This window comes from Macrotis lagotis, chromosome 7 (assembly GCF_037893015.1).
Source record: "Macrotis lagotis isolate mMagLag1 chromosome 7, bilby.v1.9.chrom.fasta, whole genome shotgun sequence".
NCBI classification, from domain to species: domain Eukaryota; kingdom Metazoa; phylum Chordata; class Mammalia; order Peramelemorphia; family Peramelidae; genus Macrotis; species Macrotis lagotis.
The window spans coordinates 94,215,894-94,237,171 of NC_133664.1; the positions used below are offsets into that span (position 1 = coordinate 94,215,894).

The 21,278-nt window shown below is 42.7% G+C and overlaps 2 protein-coding genes across 4 annotated transcripts in view; both read left to right on the top strand.

Annotated features, from left to right (window-relative positions):
• ABCF2 (ATP binding cassette subfamily F member 2) overlaps positions 1 to 13,257 on the top strand; it is a 15,578-nt gene extending 2,321 nt beyond the window's left edge. For all 3 annotated transcript variants that reach the window (XM_074193330.1, XM_074193332.1, XM_074193331.1), the window contains exons 3-15: positions 4,233 to 4,445; positions 4,954 to 5,136; positions 5,269 to 5,440; positions 6,422 to 6,517; positions 7,201 to 7,303; positions 7,967 to 8,062; positions 8,185 to 8,304; positions 8,411 to 8,500; positions 8,776 to 8,886; positions 9,849 to 9,911; positions 10,431 to 10,559; positions 11,701 to 11,904; positions 12,458 to 13,257. In XM_074193330.1, coding sequence (XP_074049431.1) covers positions 4,233 to 4,445; positions 4,954 to 5,136; positions 5,269 to 5,440; positions 6,422 to 6,517; positions 7,201 to 7,303; positions 7,967 to 8,062; positions 8,185 to 8,304; positions 8,411 to 8,500; positions 8,776 to 8,886; positions 9,849 to 9,911; positions 10,431 to 10,559; positions 11,701 to 11,904; positions 12,458 to 12,595 — 1,718 coding nt within the window. In that variant the 3' untranslated portion in view covers positions 12,596 to 13,257. The remainder of the gene's footprint in view (positions 1 to 4,232; positions 4,446 to 4,953; positions 5,137 to 5,268; positions 5,441 to 6,421; positions 6,518 to 7,200; positions 7,304 to 7,966; positions 8,063 to 8,184; positions 8,305 to 8,410; positions 8,501 to 8,775; positions 8,887 to 9,848; positions 9,912 to 10,430; positions 10,560 to 11,700; positions 11,905 to 12,457) is intronic.
• Positions 13,258 to 16,561: 3,304 nt separating this feature from the next.
• H2BK1 (H2B.K variant histone 1) lies at positions 16,562 to 20,616 on the top strand. Its single transcript, XM_074195239.1, has 2 exons — positions 16,562 to 16,708; positions 20,380 to 20,616. Exons 1-2 carry the CDS (start codon positions 16,562 to 16,564, stop codon positions 20,614 to 20,616), a joined length of 384 nt encoding a protein of 127 aa, XP_074051340.1.
• The last annotated feature ends 662 nt before the right edge of the window (positions 20,617 to 21,278 follow it).

Consider the following 21,278-nt stretch of genomic DNA (forward strand, 5'->3'; position numbering starts at 1 on the left):
TGCAAACAGTCTTGCAAACAGTCTAAAATATTTGTTTTCATTCCTTGTGCCTTCTCAGTCTTCATTACGTCCATCCTCCTCCTCTCCAATTATCCTTGAGAACTATTCCTTCACAATTAATCTCTAAATTCCTTCTCCTTCATGAAGCCTTTTTCAACTACATCAGCCCATAATCAGCTCTTTCCTCCATGAATTTCTATAAAATGTTTCTCTTATACATATCATTTGGCATTTAGCAAATGCTGTCTTTTTTCTTTTTATGTCATTTTTTGCTTATCTAGATCATAAGTTCCTTGAGGATAAGAACCAGATAGGGAGTTTATTTTTGCCTCTTTGTTCCACTTTTACCTTTTTGTGGTCTTTGTACTCATGGAATTACTTTGCACAGTAACTAAAGAAGGTGAAAATAAGTGGTGCAGACAAAAAGCTTTCAGGGGAGAGGGAGAAAGAAGAGATTGAGAGGGGGGAATAATAAATAGGGGATTACTCCATGTTTGGGACATTGATTGGGAGAAAACTGGTAAGACATCAGGTTATGTGGTGAAATGGAATAATTTTTACTGCTAAATTCCCAAACCAATGCCCCAAGGTTAGCATTTTATTTTTAAATTATTACCATCAGCCAAACCCTCAAAACCTTCCCTCCCTTCTCTTAAGGGGTTGAACAACACCAAAGTTTGGGGGTGGGGTAGGGTTGGTTGTTGTTTTTTGCAAGGCAAATGGGGTTAAGTGGCTTGCCCAAAGCCGCATGGCTAAGTAATTATTAAGTGTATAAGGCCAAATTTGAACCCAGGTACTCCTGACTCCAGGGCCAGTGCTCTATCCATTGTACCACCTAGCTGCCCCAACACCAAGGTTTAAAAAAAAGGTAAAAGAAAGAGAAAATGAAAACTACAAAGCTCAAGGTGGTCATTTTCATTCTATCCTACCTGCTTCCTAACCATCTGGGCCAATATCCAGAGCACAGATAAGACTGGTTTTTCCTTTCCAAGTGAATTTCAGCCCTCCAACTTCTAATTAGCATCCTAACCTAGATGTAGTCCATTTGACTCTTATGTCTTCCCTTTTAAAAAATGGAAGCTAGCTTTCAATATAGTCCTCAGTATTTAAAATAGAAAACTTGTATTTTCTGATATCAAAACTGGCCTCTTTTCTGGAAGTTCCTACTAAATTTTGACAGCAGGACACATAACACTAGTCTCTTTGATGCTCAGGTAAGAGTCATACTCTGCATCTAATTAATACTTCATACCTGATATGCTAACTCTACACACTTTAGTATAGGCTCAAAAAAAGATTAATTAATTTTTAGTTTGACTTCCACTTTTCACAGAAGCACAGGTCCCTTTCTAGATTGATTCCACAGGAGAATTCTACGATATTCTAGTAGTAATAACAGGAAGTTTTGGTCTAAAATAACACTTCATTATGATCCAAGAAACCCTTTCATAGTTACAATGAAACCATGATCTTGAATTGTTATGGTCTTTAAAGAAATGGATACATATTGGATGAATTAGAAGTTTGAAAATTCTTACTTCCACTCTTAGACCAAAGATTCATTCCCCAGCTTTCTCTAAGGAGACAAACATCTTGTCATCAGACTCAACCTTTAAGATAATGGAATCTAGGTTTCCCACCACTTAACCTCCAGTTGCTGAGGAATGATAAAAGCTCATATGTCTTTAGTGCTTTAATGTTTGGAAAGCATTTTTCTATAACCCCATGCTGTAGATGTAGAACAAGTACCATTCCCATTTTGCAGATGAGGAAAGTGACAGTTAAATAACTTTGCCCTTGGTCAGACAACTAGATAATAGGTAAGGTGGAATTAAATCCAGGTTTCCTGCTTCTAAGGCTGTCATTCTTTCTATTTTCCATATCCCTCAAGGGCTAGAACCAGGCTTCTTTCTGATTCTCTTGGAACTTCCCTTATTAGACTGCTGGAGACCAAATTTTCTCTCAATCTTCCCACATTGTTTGAATTGACTCTTGTGTTCCATATCACCAAATTTGAGCCTTGCCAGTCAGAGCTTGGAAACTCCCAAAATCATCAAAGACAGCAACCTTTATCCTTGGTTTTTCTTTCTTGATTTGTTAGATTCAGCAGGCTCACAACAGTCTCTGAAAAACAGCATGAGGCAAAGTATAGGCAGGGATGAATATGATTTAATTCAGGGGTTGGTGAGGAAATTGGCTTAGCTAGAACAGAGTATGTGTTTGGTAATAGTGAGGGAAAAGATGAGAACCAGAAGGCTGGATAATGTTGGTCCATCATTTTCCCCTTAGGCAGATGATCTGACCCTGAGCAGAACCAGAGATTATGGGTCCATGGCAATGAAAAAAGGTGGCCTACATCCATTCCCTCATGTATCTCAGCTTATATTTTCAGTTCAGCCTTTGATTGTGCTGTCTCAGTTCTAGATGAGTATAGTTTTTTCCTCCCTGGTTCTGTTACCTCCCAGCCCATCTACAGTGCCATGGCTTAAATGCCATCCATTTCGTCTGCTGCTGCCATCAGTGTAATTCTGTCCCTGCTTTAAGAGTAATCTTGATGAGGTAGTGAAAGACATTTATATAATCATTTGATAATCATCATAACACTTTTTATAAATTTTTATTCAATGCATATAACAAACCTTTGGGAGTTCATACTGTAGGTAGTATTATCCCACTCAACAACATGAATTAACATTCTCATTCCCATAAATCTAGTAGGTTTGAAGGTGGAATTTGAACCTAAATCTCTCCTTTGAAGTTCATTGTTCTTTAAATTACATGACGAGCTTTTCATTGTAGATGTCCCTTATATTTCTTCTGGATTTTCTCCATACTATCATTGAACTTTATCTTGCCCCTCTACTATCATCCTGCATTTCTATCACTCTTGACTAGCAGTGCTTCAGGAGCACTTTTTCCCCAGCTCAGCCCCCACCCCTTTTCTACTTATTAGTCATCCTCTAGGACTCATCTTCACATTTATATCATATTTGTGCTTTCAGAGCACTTCTGTATCCATTCTTTTATTTTATCCTTAAAAGAAACAGTGACCTTGGAGGTAGATGGGGAGGCATTGGTTATCTGTCATTACAGTAGCAGTGTGATTAGTGGGTAGAACTCTGAATTAGAAATCAGGACTGGTGTCTAAATCATCTTGCATGATCTGATTATGTGACTTGGGGCAGAGCACTTTACTTTTATGGGCCGGTTTCCTCATCTGCAGCCTAAGGAGGGAAGAATTAAATATTCTATGACTGTAAAAAGACAGATTCTAAAGGTGAACTTACTTGGATAACTAATCCACTAGTTAATTGAAAGATTGCAGTAGTTCCCAGGCTTCTGAACTCCACAGCTCATGTACTTGTAACCAAAGTGTTGTGCTTTCCAAATTTCCCCATCATTTTTCTAATCATTCTCATTTGATATTATTCAAGAATATCTCAAACAGTTTCTCTCCTCTCTGCCCTTTAAAGTAATGATTTTAAAACTAAAATGTGCAAGTATGCTTCCCATAACCTTGTCACTGCCTCAGGGACCATTTTTGGAGGTAGTTTTGACTCAGATAACATGAACAGTAACTCCTCACAACAAAGGATCCACCATCTAGTGGTGTGGGCCAAGTCATTGAACCTGGCTTTTTCTGTGGAAGTTAAATATAGTTATTTCCTCTTCAGCAGGATAGTGACGGCACCAGGAATGACACATTCCTTTCATACCCTGTTGGTGGGGACCATAGTGCCTTATGACTAGCCCCTTCTGGGCAGTGTGGCTTCCTGGAAACACAGCCTCCTTAAGTTGATGAGGTGAGCTGACCACATCCCTTTGACATTTGCTGAAGGGCAGATTAAATATATCAACCCTTCCCTCAAGGAGCTTACATTCTATTCTAGTTAGGGGCTTCAACATGTATAAAACTAATTATACAAGTTATAATGAAATAAATGCATTGGCAAAATCACTGGGTACAATGAGATGAGATTCCAGCTACTTCCGCAACAGAAGCAAGAGCAGTTAGACATAAGTAGAATATTCTTGAAAAACAGTGCATCAGGTTTGTGTGCCAATGTGCCAACCTAGAGTATCAGTGCTGATCTAGCAGATTTTTAGTCATTATTAAACATAATTAAATAACTTTATTGAACATAAATAAGGTTGCTGGACGTGAGTTAGGTTCTACTCTTTGGAAGTGCCTGTTAATCAAGCCCATACTTTTTTTCCCCTGCTGTCCTTAGAAGTGGATTTGCTGACCAAGGAGCTGGAAGACTTTGAGATGAAGAAAGCTGCTGCCCGAGCTGTCACTGGAGTCTTGGCCTCTCACCCCAACAGCACAGATGTCCACATCATTAACCTCTCACTCACTTTCCACGGACAAGAGTTACTCAGTGATACAAAGCTAGAGCTGAACTCAGGGCGTCGCTACGGCCTCATTGGTCTGAATGGAATCGGTGAGGCACTGGAATGGTGAGAGATGTCTGGTCGGTTGCTTTGTCAACCAGCAGTATTTACAGAACATCTACTATGAGCAAAGCCAAAGTGATGGGTACTGTGGAGAATGCAGAGACTACTAAGACATTGTTCCTGTCTCCAGGGCCCTCATTTAAGCAGGCAGAAGAAAAGGCAACTGAATAATATAAAGCAGAATACAATAAATTCCAGGAGAATGATATAGATAGCAAGTGCTTGTAGATGAAACAAAGTACTAGTCTAAGGTGGATTGTGGCTTTCAGGGAGGGGGATAAGCTGGGTCCTGTAAGATGGATAGAAGTGAGATAGACAGCAGAGAAAAGGGTGGCGGTAATGTTTGTAAACTCAGACTAGGAATGTTCCCAGGCTCAGTGGGATTAAGGATTTACATAGGGGAATTGTGTGAGGTGAGGTTGGATCCTCTTCCACTTTCTATATCTATCCCTCCTCCCTCCTCACTCTGTTCCTAAATTTCTCCTTTACCTTCAGGAAAATCCATGCTGCTGTCTGCTATTGGTAAGCGAGAAGTGCCTATTCCAGAGCACATTGATATCTACCACCTGACTAGGGAGATGCCCCCCAGTGACAAGACACCCCTGCAGTGTGTGATGGAAGTAGATACCGAGCGGGCCATGCTGGAGAGAGAGGCTGAGCGGCTTGCTCATGAGGATGGTATGAATAGGGACTTAGAACATTGGGTGTCCAAGGGGGAGTACACAGTGTATAAAGGTGAATGGTAAGCTTCGATTCTGGGCTCCAAAATTCTTAAAGTTTATGTTGTCCCCCCCTGCCCCCTGTTTGCAGCGGAATGTGAGAAGCTGATGGAGTTATATGAACGCTTAGAGGAGTTGGATGCGGATAAGGCAGAGATGAGGGCCTCACGAATTCTACATGGTTTGGGCTTCACACCTGCCATGCAACAAAAGAAACTCAAGGACTTCAGTGGGGGCTGGAGAATGAGAGTTGCTCTTGCCAGGTGGGTCCCTTCCCACCTAATGCCAGTCTCATTTCCTTGAGGTAGAGTGAGCCCCAACTACTCTTTGACACTAGTTGTCTTCAAACAAGGGTCAGCAGTGATGTATACCAAATGAATAATGGTTTTAATTATGGCTAGTGGGATTATGGAGGGAGAATTGTGTGGGTAATAAAGTCTAAATAGGACAGAGTTTTGAAGACCTTTTCCTTTCTTTGACATTTTCATCTAGTTCCACTTCTCCTTTTCTGTCTTGTGAATGATTCCTAATAATCTTATTAATTAATTAATAATAAAGAATTGACTAAGGTGTTTTAACTTAATCTCTCTTTGCACTCTACTCTCAGTACCTAGTCTTATGGGTGCTTTTCCATTGGAGGCTCTAGACACTTCTTAGGGATATTCTCCAAGTAAGCTTCCTTCTGTAGTCCTTCCCTAGGCTCTTTGTTTCGCATTTCTCCTTCAAGGGGATGAATATTTTAAAGAACTGTTTTAAAAAGACTGCCTACTAACTTCTGTCTTGGAACATTTGGGGAGAAGTACCTGTAAAATCCACCTTCCTACCTCTAGGTAGTTTAGTTACAACTCTTCCCCTTAAGAGGAATAACCACTTCAGAAAAGTGGTCCCATGAAAGTGTGTTTCATGTTCTCCCTTGTTGTGTCTGACAACCCCATTATTAGGTAGTTCTTGCTTATGGCTGACCTAGATTCTTTTGGCTGTTCCAGTTTATTTCTCCTGTCCCTTGTGAAGGTGGAGACTTATAAAGACACATTAGCCTCTATAACCTCATCTCTTTTTCAGGCTAAATAATTCCTTTGCTTAGAAGCATTAATTTCTAACCCTTTAATTATTTGTGTCATTCTCTTTCACATTTCCAAGTTCTACCATTCTCTCTAAAATTGCCTCTCAGACTCTTCAGGTGTGTATAATATTACATCCCAGCACAAACTTTAATAAGCATTTCTTCATCTTTCTCCCACTAGAGCCCTTTTTATCCGGCCCTTCATGCTGCTATTAGATGAGCCTACCAACCACCTGGACCTGGATGCCTGCGTTTGGTTAGAAGAAGAACTGAAGACGTAAGAGTGTGTGCCTATGTATGGGAGGTTGTGGGTAGGGAGGCCTAGATCTGGTAGGGATTATTAATCGTTTTTGTGCTGTGAACCCTATTAGTAGGTTGCTAAAACCTTTGGAGTCCTTTTAAGAATAATGATTGTAAATGCATAAAGTAGAATAGATATAGGATCAAGCCAAATAAGATACAGATATTAAAATAATAGAAACAGAAATTTATAGTGCTGAGGTTTAGTGGGCTAGGGACAAGGTCAGAGGCAATCCCTCTAACAAAGAGCAGACTGCAGAGGAACTTTTGTATAAGATTCTGGATCCTAGATTCAACTTGAAGATTAGTAAAGGGAATACGTAAGATCTCTGAGGAGACCTTAAGAAACCCCTGATTTATACAGACTCCCATTTGGGAATGGCTTTGGTCAGTGTTTTCTACACTGTTTTCTACAGTGTTTTCTATCAAAACCTATTTACTTCTGTGTTCTTTTTTCCATGCTGCTTTCCTCCCAGCCCAGGGAGCTGTCTCTCCATAGCCGCTTCCACATTTTATTTGTGTGTATGCATACATATCCAACCTGACTGTCTTCCCTTTTGCTTCCGTGGTTACTGCCACCTCCATCTGCCTGATTTGTAAGAAAATGGTTAAGGAAAATGAGAAAACTTGGCCTCCTTCATGAGTTCTTTGGCTTTTCAGCTTCAAGCGAATTCTGGTTCTCGTCTCCCATTCCCAAGACTTTCTGAATGGTGTTTGTACTAATATCATCCACATGCATAATCGGAAGCTCAAGTATTACACAGTGAGTAGGCTCCTGCAGCCCCATTAGGGTGACATCTCTGGGTTCAAGCATATTTTAGTGCTTTTAATCAACTTTTACATTACCTTCATTTTCTAATATATATCTCTTTTTCCTCCTTCCTAATGAACTATCCTTATAACAAATGAAGTTCTCTATCCAAGACATAATTTGTAAACCTCTCTAAACGTTAGTTTAGTGTTAGTCCTTCCTTACCAGAAATTACAGAATTAGGGGCTCTGCATCCTTACTTCCCCCACCAAAACCTTGGCAGCCCCCTTTTAAAAGCTGTTTGCTGATGCTTTGCTGTGCCCTAGTCTTGATGAGAGGAAGAACTGTTTCTCTTTGGGTAACAGCTGGATTCTTCACTGCCCACACATAGCAGTTGCCCCGTTCTGTATATGTTTGTTCAGCAATTGCTCCCCAAGTCTTGGCAAAGATTGGAGTGTTTTGCTTTTTCCTTCTCTAATTTACAGATGAGACAATTAAGGCAAACAAATTTAAGGGACTTGGCTAGGGTCACACAGCTAAGTAAATATGTCTTCTGACTCCAGGTCCAGCATATTTGCCCCTGCTCCACTGTCCCTTCTTTACTTATCATCTTGCGCAGGTAGAGACAGAGTAGTACTTTCCCTAACCCCTGACCTGCATTCATCTCGTGTGTAGGGTAATTATGACCAGTATGTGAAGACTCGACTGGAACTGGAAGAAAATCAAATGAAGCGTTTCCACTGGGAACAGGATCAAATTGCTCACATGAAGGTATAAAGACTGGGGAGTCATGCCTGGAGGAAAACAGTGAGAAAACTGCCCATAGAAGCTTGAATGCAGGGAAAGGAGAAGAATCTGTGTACCCTTAACCTGATTACCCTGGTCTTTTTTAGAACTACATTGCTCGATTTGGTCATGGCAGTGCCAAGCTGGCCCGGCAGGCCCAGAGCAAGGAGAAGACACTGCAGAAGATGATGGCATCGGGGCTGACAGAGAGGGTTGTTAGTGATAAGGTAGAGGCCAAGTAGACCAAGGATTTTTGATCCATGTGTTTCTGGTGGGAAGCAGCTGGAAAAGGGGCTTAGACCCTGGTAAACATTCTTTGCTTCTACTTTGCAGACACTTTCGTTTTATTTCCCGCCATGTGGGAAGATTCCTCCACCTGTTATCATGGTGCAGAATGTGAGCTTCAAGTACACAGATGATGGGGTAAGTTCAGACCAGAGTGGATTGAAGGGACCACATAATGAGGAGGAGGAGGAGGAGGGGGATGGTATCAAGACCAAGCGATGAATCCTTTCATGGTGTCACCATTCATGTCACCTTAAAGAGTAGGGGAATGCAAGATGTGGCAGTTGGGGAGAGGCTGGGTAAGGTATGTTGGTGTCTGTCTTCTTCCCACTCTTGGGGGGTTGAGGTTAAAGAGGAGACCTCCACAGTGTCCAGGCACTGAGGTGCCCATGTTTCCTCCATCCAAACAACAGCCCTGCATCTATAACAACCTGGAGTTTGGAATTGACCTGGATACCCGTGTGGCTCTAGTGGGGCCCAATGGAGCTGGAAAGTCCACCCTGCTGAAGCTGCTAACAGGAGAGGTAGGATCAGGGAGTTCAGACTGGAGGATGTCTGTCTGTTTGCTCAGTAGACCTTCCCATAAGTGCTCTGAGGACTGTTGTACCAGGGTAGTGCTCAGCAAGAATGTTCAGTGACCTGGGATCCTATTCTTCTTGCTTTAGCTATCTATCCCCATCCTTTGTTTCACCTAGGCTCTTTGCCTTCAAGAGCAGGATTTCTTTTTGTGGTCCATGCATAGATTTCAAGGGGTCAGTGACCTTGAATAAGAAAAATTATATCTTTATTTCACTGAAATTGGTTCCTTTTATAACCCTACATGTTTTATAGATTTGAAGTGTTATTCTGAGAAAAGGGGTCAATAGCTTTTGCTAAACTTCCAAAGAGATGTATGCTAGGTTAAGACTTCCTGAACTAGAGGCTGGAGGACTAACTTGAGTTTCTTAGGCAAGAGTAAGACTTGAGGGGAAGGAGGGCATGAAGTTGACTCAGGTTTGCCTCTCTTCCTGAATGTTTATAGAAGGCAGCTGATTTTTACTTTAAAAGCAGCAGCCATGAAGCGATCATCTCTGTGGTCAGACTAGAGAATCCTGGGTGTTAGGGGTGGAGAGGGGCAGGAGAGGGATGTTCTGCTGAGAAACTGTGTCATCTGTCTTGTCTCCCTTATTTGTACAAGTGTTTTCCTGCTCCATCTACCCCTATAGATGTACTGCTCTCTCCTTAGGTGGGGGTGGAGCTCGTGATCCTTCCTAGGTACATTGAGGTGATCGGGACACACACACACACACACACACACACACACACACAGAAGGTCATGACCTGCCCTCTGACTGAAGCTTCTGATTGAGGGGCTCTGGTGTGGGGGGTGTGTGTGTGTGTGTGTGTGTGTGTGTGTGTGTGTGTGTGTTTAAGGGGGAGTGGTGTCCTAGCTGTTCTGTGCCCCTTGTGAAGAAGTTATCTATGTCCTCTGTGCTTGATCTTTCAGCTGTTGCCCACAGATGGAATGATTAGAAAACACTCTCATGTCAAAATTGGCCGCTATCATCAGGTATGAGGAGGAGGAGGAGGAGGAGGAGGAGGAGGAGGATATGAGCGTTTGGTTGATATGGCATCATCTTTATGCCAGACACTTAATAAAGATGATGTAATTTAATCCTCACAGCAATCCTGTGATGTCAGGGCTGTTAGTATTCCCCATGTTACAGTTGGGAAAATGAGAGACAGATGTCCAGTATCATTTAAGACCTGCCCAGAGTCACTTACCCAGCTTGAAAGTGTCTGACACTGGATTTGATCTCAAATCGTCCTGACTCCAAGCCCAGTGTTCTATCCATTGTGCCACCTGTCTAAGTATGGTATAAGGGACCTCTCTGTCTTGCTATCCTTAACTTTAGTGTGCCTCCCCAAAAAAGGGATGTGTAGCTTACCATGTCTACTCTTTTGTCACCCTGTATCATAAAGCACAAGCAGACAGTAATGAGTTTGCTGTTTCTCAAACAGGAGGCCTCAGGGGTCCTAGGAGTTTATGTTATTAACACTGGCTTGTTGCTGTTCTCTCTATATGTAGCATTTACAAGAGCAACTGGACTTGGATCTGTCCCCCTTAGAATATATGCTGAAGTGCTATCCAGAGATCAAAGAGAAAGAGGAGATGAGGAAGATCATTGGTCGATATGGCCTAACTGGGAAACAGCAGGTGAGCAAGGTGGTCCTCAAGAAAGTGGAGAGAACCCTAAATTAGGTGGATTATGGGCATCACATCCAGAACCTTAAAGTTCTGCCCACTCCTCAGACACTTGGTGAGGTTCCTTTCAAACAAACAATACCCAACACTTTATAAATGTTATCTATTAAGTTGTCCTGCTCCATTCTCTTTCCTTTCCCAGTTGTGAGAAGAGGACCAAGTAGTGGGGAAGAAACATCTTACTGAGATGTTTCATGTTGTTTTGGTTTGGATTTCTTTTAAGAGGTTTGTTTCATGTGATAGATGGGGAAGAGATCAGGAGACTTTAGAACTGTGCCTATCTTCTCTCCGCCATCTTGGCCGGAAGTCTCTTGTTGTTTTTAAGGGCTTGATTTTTCCTTCCTGATTTAGAGTTCTCTAATGGGATTATGGCAGAAAGGGCTGGGAACCTTCATTCTCTGCACTTCCTGTTTTGTGCCCTCAGGGTAGAGGCCTGATGGAAAAAGAAGAGAACAGTAGGAGATTCAGATATTCATAGTAATCTCTCTTAACACAGAGCTATGATCATGGAAAGAAAAGAAGAATGGAGCCTTGAAGACAGAGACCAAGAGTCAAACTCCTAGATTCAGATCTGGGATTGAAAATTTTGTGCTAGGGGAAGCTTAAGTGGCTCAGAGAACTTGAATTTAAATCCCACTTCAGACACTTAATTACCTAGCTTTGTGACCTTGGGCCAGTCACTTAGCTCCATTGCCTTGAAAAAAAACTCAAAAAAATTATGCTTCCCTGAGCCTATAACTCCTATATTTTTATTTATTTATTTATTTATTTGCGTTTTTGCGAGGCAAATGGGGTAAAGTGGCTTGCCCAAGGCCACACAGCTAGGTAATTATTAAGTGTCTGAGACTGGGTTTGAACCCAAGTACTCCTGACTCCAGGGCTGGTGCTTTATCCACTGTGCCACCTAGCTACCCCTATAACTCCTATATTAAAGATAGTTTGATCATGGGGATGAGGCCACCTAAATTTCTGAATCCAGAAACGTTTTTAGTGACAAGTTAGGAATCTTGTGTGCTCATCTTGAATGAATACTTCAACCTGCTGCAGCATTGCCCCAAGATCCATATACATAAAGGGTTGTGATCCCACACAGGTGAGCCCAATCCGGAATCTCTCAGATGGGCAGAAGTGTCGAGTGTGCCTGGCTTGGCTGGCTTGGCAGAACCCCCACATGCTCTTCCTGGATGAGCCTACCAACCATCTAGACATTGAGACAATAGATGCTTTGGCTGATGCCATCAATGAGTTTGAGGGTGGCATGATGCTAGTCAGCCATGACTTCCGACTCATCCAACAGGTAGGAGCTTTTGTTCCTCAGGAAGAAAAGGGTTGGGAGCATATAAAAGGAAAAAAAGACATTGGAGGAAAAGGATCCCTCAGGGTTCTGCCAGTTCTTAAGTCATTCCTGGATACAGCTGAGAAGCTGCCTTAATTGGGGGGTGGTGAGGATCTAAAATTCCTGATCTGACCACTTTTATGAGAAGGAACTATTATCCTCCTGGAAGTACTTTGTGTTTTGGGGGTGGGGAGGTAATATAATACACATTGGACTGAGTTACTGAAGGAGGATCATAGGAGCTTAGATTCCACTTAACTGAAAGACATCAGTGGTCATCTTCAACCTCATTTTAGAGGTGAAGATGCTAAGTCCTAGAGAGGTTAAGTAACTTGACCATGATTTACACAGCTGTTAAATAGGTGGGAAAGCTGGAGCACCCCTTAGTTTTTCTATAGAGCAGTGACTTGGCCTGGGAAGAAGGGAATCTCACCACCCATCCCTTAGAATAAAACCAAATCTAGTTTTCTATATTGGATTTAAAGAGAACTGAGGGCTATAATTCTTCTTTCAGGTTGCCCAGGAGATTTGGGTCTGTGAGAAGCAGACAATCACCAAGTGGTCTGGTGACATCCTTGCCTACAAGGAACACCTTAAATCCAAGTTGGTGGATGAGGAGCCCCAGCTCACCAAGAGGACCCACAACGTGTGAGCTAGCCACCACAGGTTTGGGTCAGGACCTTGGTCTGGGGACTAAACCATCACTACCCTGACCAACCACCCAGGACTGGACCCCAGGCTATGCTCTTGCATCACGGCAATATTCTCCATCCCTTGCCATCTCTTCCCTTTTCCCTCCATTAACTCCCAATTCCTGCCTTAGTAGCACTCTGACCTCTACAGACAATACCTGTCTGTTTCCCACCCTCTCTCTGCTTACCTTTATCCACATCTGGACCACAGTTGGCTGCCCTCCCCATTCCCATATTGTTTACCTTATCCACACTTTGATGTTGATGCAGTCAGGGCCACCTGGGGGCAGCCCTGGGGCCCAAACCTTTAAGTTGGGCCACTATGAAGGGAGCCTAGGTTCTGGGAGGTCTGAGGAAGGTTCCAATCCCTCCTCCCCTTCCCTTGTGCTTCTGCTTCTCTTCCCTTCTGCTTCTGATTCAGAGCTAGGGACTGGGGCCCTGGTCCTCGTCCTGGTCGGTTTTTAAAGAATTATTTAACAGTGTAACTACCAGATCTGCCTGACACCCCCCCTACAAAGTGTCCAATAAAGAAAAAGGAAAAAAAAAGGCACAGCCACACTTTGCTTCCTTGGCCTGGTACTGTTCCCTCCTCTAGCCCAGCCCCCAATACTGAGACACCTCCCCCCCCCCCCCCCCCCCCCCCCCCCCCCCCGCACTGTATAATCAATTGGGGCACTGAGTGGGATCTGATCCTGGGCCAGGTAGAGAGTACACAGGAGCACTGAGCCCCAAGGGAGGCTGGACCCAGCAGACTGAGTGTTAGGGAAGAGAATGAATGGAATTCCCCAAGCCATCCCCTCCCCCTGCCCCAATCTGTGGGTCTGTTTGGATTTAGTGCCAGAAAAGGAATCCTGGATCAGAGCAGCTTTTCTCTTGATTCTTTTGAAGGACCTGATTTCTGTCAGGCAACCCCAAGGCCTATGCAAAAACTGTGCTGTTTAGTTGGATTCTGCCATTTAGATTTTACTTCTGCCATTTCTGCCATCTAGCCGACTAGCAGCAGGACTCTACAGTCTTCCTTACTTTCAGAGTCTGCTGTGAACCAGCCTCTCCACCATCCTCCTCCTCTTCACCCCCCTCACCCATCATCTGTTAGCAAGGAGGCTGGAAGCCCCAGCTTGATCCTAATTCTCATCCATGCCTGAGCCATGGGCCTTGTGGGATGGGAAGCCCAAGTCCTGCCCTCAAAGACTGACTTAGTTGGAGAAATGGTTTTCAAATCAAAGGTTTAGGGGGATGATGCACTGGTGCACACTGAGACATTCTGAGAAGGGGGGGACGATCATTTGGGCTGGAGTCTGGAGATTTAAGGGAGAAGGTAGAATTTTAGCTGGGCTTTTAGGAATGTGTGGGATTTGGGGACAGGAGCAGGATGTTTCAATGTTTCCAGTGGAAGGGAAAACAGACAAGAGGAAGATGTTAGACACTGAAGATGCTTTTTAATGAACAATGAGGTGGACCACTGGGCTGAAAAGCCTGGGAGCAGGCTGATGTCTGGCACTTAAAGAAGTATCCCTTCACAACTGGCTGTGAGTTCTTAAGAGTCAGGACCTTCAGTTTGAGGGAGCATTGGATGTTAACTAGTGCAGCCCTGAGGTCCAGGCCCTAAGATCCCACAGATTCCAGGACAGGGAGGCAGGTCCTCTTGACTTCACACTCGGGGTTCTCTTCACTAGACTTCCTGAGACCCTCAAGGCCTTGGATTCTTCAGAGGTGCCACATGTGTGATTTGAAGTGATACCTGAAATTGCATTATTTACAATTGAATCCTTGGGGATCAACGTTGCCCTCTTTGCACATTAAGTCCCTAAACTATTGCTAAAAGTGGTAAACTTAACAGAATTTGGTAATGAGATTCCCGCCACTCTTTGTGAGGCTAAACACAAATTAGGGAGAGCTAAGTGCTCCTTAATCCCTGGGGCCAAACCAAAATGATGAAAGTAGTCTAGTCTGCAGTTTTCCCTTAGTTTGTCCTCTATTCCTTCTCTCCAACCTTCTGCCCCAAGGCTTCATCCCCTAAACCTTCATGCTGTTCTGCTCTGTCAAGTCTCTTAAAACAGTAAATAAAAAGAAGAGATAATGCATCCATGCAAAGGTTTCCTAGCTATGAAGGTAGCACTGTATCCAGTTGCTTCTCAAAATAGATGGGATGTGAAGAATGTATCGTGAAATATGGAGGATGTGAGCATTGAAGTTGGGGAGAGAAACCCTAGGACATCCCCCTGTTTCTGCCCCGGCCATCTGTCTGGTCCTGCCACTCCTTCACTGCCCTCCCCAGCAGCTCCAGGCCAGAAGAGTGAGCTGCTCTTTCCTGGCCTATAAGCCTTCATTAGTAGTCTAGGTTAGTGAGCATTCAATTGCTCTCCAGTTGTTCCAGGTGCCTTAGTTTGGCCTCCCTAGGTAGATTGTAAGCTGAGAGTAGAGACAATAGCTTGAGCTTCTGAATCCCTGAATAGTACAGTCCTTGTCCCTTAGTAGGTATTCAATAAATACTTGTACAGCTAGCTGGATTGTTGACACTAGCTGATTATGGGCCTGAGCTCTTTGAGAAATTCTTTGCTTAAGAGCCCTTTGGGAAACAAAATTCCTGACAAGCAGGAGGAGATTGTTGCATCCTCCCTTAGCACCTTAGCAAGGTTTGGAAAGTGTTCCTCTTGGCTGTAACATAACTTAGGTAAAAATTAAGAATTAGTCTGACCATTCTAGAAAGAAATGTGAACTTCTAGAACAGTTAAAAAATATCCCAGGATTAGGCATATATGTCCCATTGAAGTCAAAGGATAGAATGGTCTCACACGCTAGAATAGTATAGCAGCACCTTTTGTGATAGTAAAGAACTGGGAAGAAAGTAGATAGCCATTAATTGGGAAGAACTAAATTGTGCTACACTAAAGGAATCAAGATAAAAGAAGTGATTATTAATAGAAGGCATGGGAGGTTATGAACTGATGCAGATTGAAGGAAGCAGAATCAGGAAGATATACACACATACACACACACACACACACTGGCTACAAAAATGTAGATGGAAAAATAAAATTAAACCACCAAACTACCATGTAATTATATTGACAAAGTTTGGCACAAAGAAAAATATACCTCTGCAGAGTTGGGGAGTGTGAGGGTGGACCACTACCTATCAAATTTGGTTGATGTGTTGGTTTTGCTGTATTTTTTTCTTCTTATTTTTGTTACAAGAGTGGCTAGTTGGGTAGGGGAAGAGGGAAGGCTGTTTTCTGAAATGGTAATGTTTAAAAGATAGCAATAAAAATAAAATTTTTAAAGTAAAAAAATTGTTCTCCTGTCTGTTACTGTTGCCTAGATGCCTTGTGTCATCACTAACATATTTGACTTCACATTACAAAAGAAGTACCTAACATTTAGCACCTTTAAGTTTACAAAACATTTTACATACTCATTTGAGTCTTGAAACAACTGTCAAATATATACTACAAGTATTATCCTCATTTTTACGGAGGAAGCAATTAAGAGATGGAACTATCTGATCAAGTGTCATTCGTGGTCCCACAACTAAGTGGCACAGTGGAGATTCAAACTACTCTCTCTTGTGATTCAAAGTCCAGCATTTCTACCATAATACCAGGCTATCTTTCCACATACCCTGGATAATGGAATTGTGGCATTAAAAATGAAAGCATTTATAGAAATCTTTTGTACCGTACCTGTGTGTGGTTATTTACCCCTGAATTCTGACTTTGCCTGGAAGTTTGGTAGGAAGGACAGCATTTCACATCAACCCTTACTTAGGAGACTGTACCTGGGAGTCCTCAGGATGGAATCGAGCTATACTCCTCCCCCAATTCCTGCCCCTCCAGGTGCTCTCCCTCTCAGACTCACCTTGGTCAGGTGAGCTGCTCTCACATAAGTGGCTTCCCCAGAGAAGCTAGGGAGAAGCTACCTCAAAAATGAGTGCTGAGGCTGGATCGCAACAGCAGCCACCATTGTCTGGGAGTCACCAAGCCCAGAGTCAAACCCCAGGGGGAGAAAAATCCAGGCGGAGGGACCATCGAAAGGAGACGTATTCAGTATATATCTACAAGGTATTGAAACAGGTGAGAAGTGTAGGAGTGGGAAATAGGTAGAATTGAGTTAGTGAATTAAAGAGCCAGCCTTGAAGGAAAACTCCCTATAATACACTTGGAGAAAGGAAGAGAATGGGAGAAAAACCTGATGATGCACCCTTTGCATCCTTTGGTCTAACTGTCCACTTAACAATTGGATTAGACATCTCTTAAGTAACCGAGGTCAAAGGAGCTGAAGACCTGGCAGGTACCAAGGCTGAGGGAAGCTGTTGAAGCAGCAGCTTGTCTGTGGAATAACAGAGACTCCTGTTTGGCTTTTAAAGCCCTTCACCACCTGTAACTTCTCCCTCCTGCCTCATTCTACATCACTTCTCTTTCTGTACTCTGTTGTGTCTCTTCCTACATTGATCTCTATGGCTCTGCACCAGCTGTCCCCTCTACTGCCTCCTTCCCTCTGCCTCTTCAAGATGTAAATCAAGTATCAGTTTCTGATTTTTTCTTGATTTTTCTTTTCTTTCTTTCTCTTTCTTTCTTTCTTTCTTTCTCTTTCTTTCTTCCTTCCTTCCTTCCTTCCTTGATTTTCCTTCCCCTTTTCCTCCTATCTTCCCCATTCTGCCTTCTCTCCCTTTTCCTCCTTTCCCCCTTTTACCCCTTCTCCTTTCCCTTCCCCAATCCCTCTTTCCCCTTTCCTTCTTCCCCTTCCATATCTATCTTGTATTTATTCTGTATATGCTTATTTTCCTCTCATAGAACATTCATTCTTGTATCCACATCCCCAGTGCAAATAAATTCGTGTTGATTGACTTCCATTTGAATGAGTCTTCAAAGTTATTTAGTCCAATCATAACTGACCTGGAGAAACAGTTTCTGTGTTCTGAAGTCTGGAGTCTGTCTGGAGAGAGGTATCACATGAAACAAAGTACTAAAGGCCTGAACTAACTTATAATTCTGGCCTATGATGCTAGAAAGTTCAAAAGCTTGGAGTTGATTACCAGTCCATCTCTTAGCTGCCTTATTAACTCCTAGCTCCATGTCCTTTCCACTCTTCTTCATTCCACAAGGATACAGGAAGTCTTGAGTGACCTAAGGAATCATCTTTGGCACAGCAATGATTTCTGTCCTCACTGAGTTGCATGGTCATCATTGCCTAGACTGCTCATTTAGCACTTGACCTAGGCTGCCTGCTATTCTTGTTGAAGGCCTGAATTTCCACTACTGTAATCTTGAGGACTGGCTTTTCCCTACTTTCTCTTCTTCCTGCTCGCCAAATTTCATGACCAGACACTCAGTAGGAGAATACAAATGTCTCTCCTTTTCCTCCCATTGTCTGTACTCCTCCCCCAATCAGACTAAAATTCCCGTTTCCTCAAAATCCCAACCTGCCTATAATTTCTACCCCCTGCTCTGAGTTAGCCATCAAAAGTAGGCAGGGGAGGAGGAGGGGGGAGTCATTGTTTCCAGAAGGTCCCAATTGAAGTGGAGGCTGGTTGGGAGAGATCTGAACTGGTATTGTGTGTAAGGAAGGTACCACCTCATTATTAGGTTAACCAGGCAGCCTCTGTACTGACCAGTGAAGGTATTGAGAGAGTATAGTTTAATATTGAGTATCCACCCTGGGAGAAGAGGGGCCTGTGGGGCAAGGAGAGGAGGGAAGAATAGAAAGTTAAGGAACTGGGGCAGCTAGGTGGCATAGTGGATAGAGCACCGGCCCTGGAGTCAGGAGTACCTGAGTTCAAATCCGGCCTCAGACACTTGGTAATTGCCTAGCTGTGTGACCTTGGGCAAGTCACTTAACCCCATTGCCTTAAATTAAAAAAAAAAGTTAAAAAAAAAAGGAAAGTTAAGGAACTGACCTGTGCCTTTCAGGTATTTGGCTTTGCAAATTGTTCAGAATTTGACTCTAGAATTTTTCTAGGTTTATTGCACATTTCTCTTTCATGCATTCCATTAAGACCAGCCTATCTTTCTCTTCTCTTTGACTAAGATCCAATCTCCCATCATTATGACTTTGCACAGGCCTTGACCTATTGTCCTATTGTTTTGCACATTAGTCTCACTACCTTCTTCTTAGCGGAATTACTATCTCCCACAGCAGTGATACCAAACTCAAGTAGAAAGTTGGGGTCAGGGGCGGCTAGGTGGCATAGTGGTTAAAGCACCGGCCTTGGAGTCAGGAGTACCTGGGTTCAAATCCGGTCTCAGACACTTAATAATGACCTAGCTGTGTGGCCTTGGGCAAGCCACTTAACCCCGTTTGCCTTGCAAAAACCTAAAAAAAAAAACAAGAAAGATGGGGTCACTAAACTTTACTTAAGGATCCTTCTAGCTGCCGACTGACTTAGAAAATATCATAGGAGCAATTTCTATGTTCTAATGTATTTGTATTGATTTCGTTAATTATTTCCCAATGAGATTTTAATCTGGTTCTGGCAGCCCCTGGAGTGTTATGGGCTGCCATGCTTCATGGACTGGTGTGTCTGACATCTCTATCCTATGGGAAGCCAGTGATGATGTTCCTTTCCTGCAGAAAATATTTTGTATATATTTGTACATATTTTGTGTATATATTTGTATATATTTTCTGTGTACATGCTGTCCTTGTCACAACAATGTTAGCACTTTGATGCTGGGACAGTTTTGCTTTGTTCCTGCTATCTCCAGTCTCCAGCCTGGCACATTAATAAATACTTCTTGGCAGAACAGGAAGAGCTAGGAGTGAAAAGTAATCTACAATTTAGTCCACAGAAGCCCAGGAGAAATGTAATTTCTTTCTCTGAGCCTGAAATCGTACCTTTCCAGAGTCGGACGAGCAGCTGTTCCCCCATCTCCATCTCTACCACCACTGAGAAAAGTAGAAGAATTGCAACTACAGGAAAGGTTTAGATTAAATCAACCCCTATACTGAGACTTAAATCTCCATCCTCAGAATCATGGTATAGGTTATGGAAGATCTGGATCTCTAGTTTCTTACTGTGCAAAAAAGAAAAATACACACACATATACATATCCATGTGTATGTATATACACATAGATATATAAATACACAGATGTGTATACATGTGTGAATATTTTGTTGTGGGTGTATATATAATATATTATTTATATATTCACATAGATATGTATATGTGTGTGTGTGTGTGTGTGTGTGTGTGTGTGTGTGTGTGTGGTGGATTTGGTTTTTTTCATGATAAGAACTAGATACTTGAGTCTACCATACCCCATACCATGATTCTAAGGATGGAGGGAGATTTAAGTCTTGATACACATTACATACACACAATACACATACATACATACATACACACGTTGTAAGACCTTGGATAGACTGCCCATCTCCAGTTAACAGATGGGGAAATTGAGGCTCATGGTTTGTGATGCCTGTCCTGCATGCCTTAAAGGATAAATGAGATAAATGATCATCTTACTCCATTTCCTCATTTTATAGAGAGAAAATTGAGACCCTCTCAAAGTGAAATGGCTTGCCCAGAAGTTATAGAGTGATCCAAAGCCTCCTGGCTGTTAATCACATATTCTTTGCATTACAATAGTTACCCCTAGTAACTACCCCTAGTAGCTTCAGTGTTTTGGCTTTTACCTCCAGAGATTGGTAGAGGGAACCTTAGGAAAGTCATCTTTCCAGTCTCTTCCTTTTTGAATATGTCTAGCCTGGCTAATGTCACTTTCTTTCATATCCTTCCCAGGTACACCCAGACATTGGCATCTCTTCCAGGGCCATGAGCATCATGAATTCACTGGTGAACGATATATTCGAGCGCCTGGCAGGGGAGGCGGCCCGGCTGGCCCAATACTCAGGCCGGACCACCCTGACTTCTCGGGAGGTCCAGACAGCAGTACGTTTGCTGCTGCCAGGAGAATTGGCCAAACATGCTGTGTCTGAGGGCACCAAGGCTGTCACCAAGTATACCAGCTCTAAGTGAGCTTGGGCTTTACCCTGTGGACTGCTTTAGGGGCTGAAAAGATTGTTTTGGGGATTAAAAAGTTCTTCCTCACTGATGTATGATGCCAGGAGCATTAATAAAGAATGGGAGGACCCCCAGTGTCTGCCTGAGATGATTGGTGAATGGGTAGGAAAGGGTATTATTTACATTTTTATGATCCTCACTAGAAAGAGTAATAAACCTATCATATATTTGGAAAAATTGTTAGATAGTTTTAACCCTCTTGTGGGGTCCTAGAAAGATCATTAATACATTTTTTTTTGTAAGGCAATGGGGTTAAGTGGCTTGCCCAAGGCCACCCAGTTAGGTAATTATTAGGTGTCTGAGGCCAGATTTGAACTCAGGTACTTCTGACTCCAGGGCCATTGCTCTATCCACTACACCACCTAGCTGCCCCATAAAAGATCATTAAATTAGGTCAGGAAGAGACTATTCGTTTTCTTAACCTTTAGTTTTTTCATCTGTTGTAAGAGAGGTGAGGGTCTCTAAGATCTTTATGATTCTATCTATACCCTATATTCCACAGCCTACCCAGACTTAACTCTCCCAAGAGCTGACTGAGCCCTTATTCTCAGAAACTTGAAGCTAAAAATCTTTTTTTTTCTCATTTATCCCCTCAACAAATATTAAGTACAACTCAG

Excerpts from the sequence above, each read along its gene's own strand:
- H2BK1 (XM_074195239.1), top strand. The coding sequence starts at position 16,562 with ATGAGTGCTGAGGCTGGATCGCAACAGCAGCCACCATTGTCTGGGAGT. Across the intron at positions 16,709-20,379 it reads TCTACAAGGTATTGAAACAG|GTACACCCAGACATTGGCAT; the intron begins GTGAGAAGTGTA and ends TATCCTTCCCAG.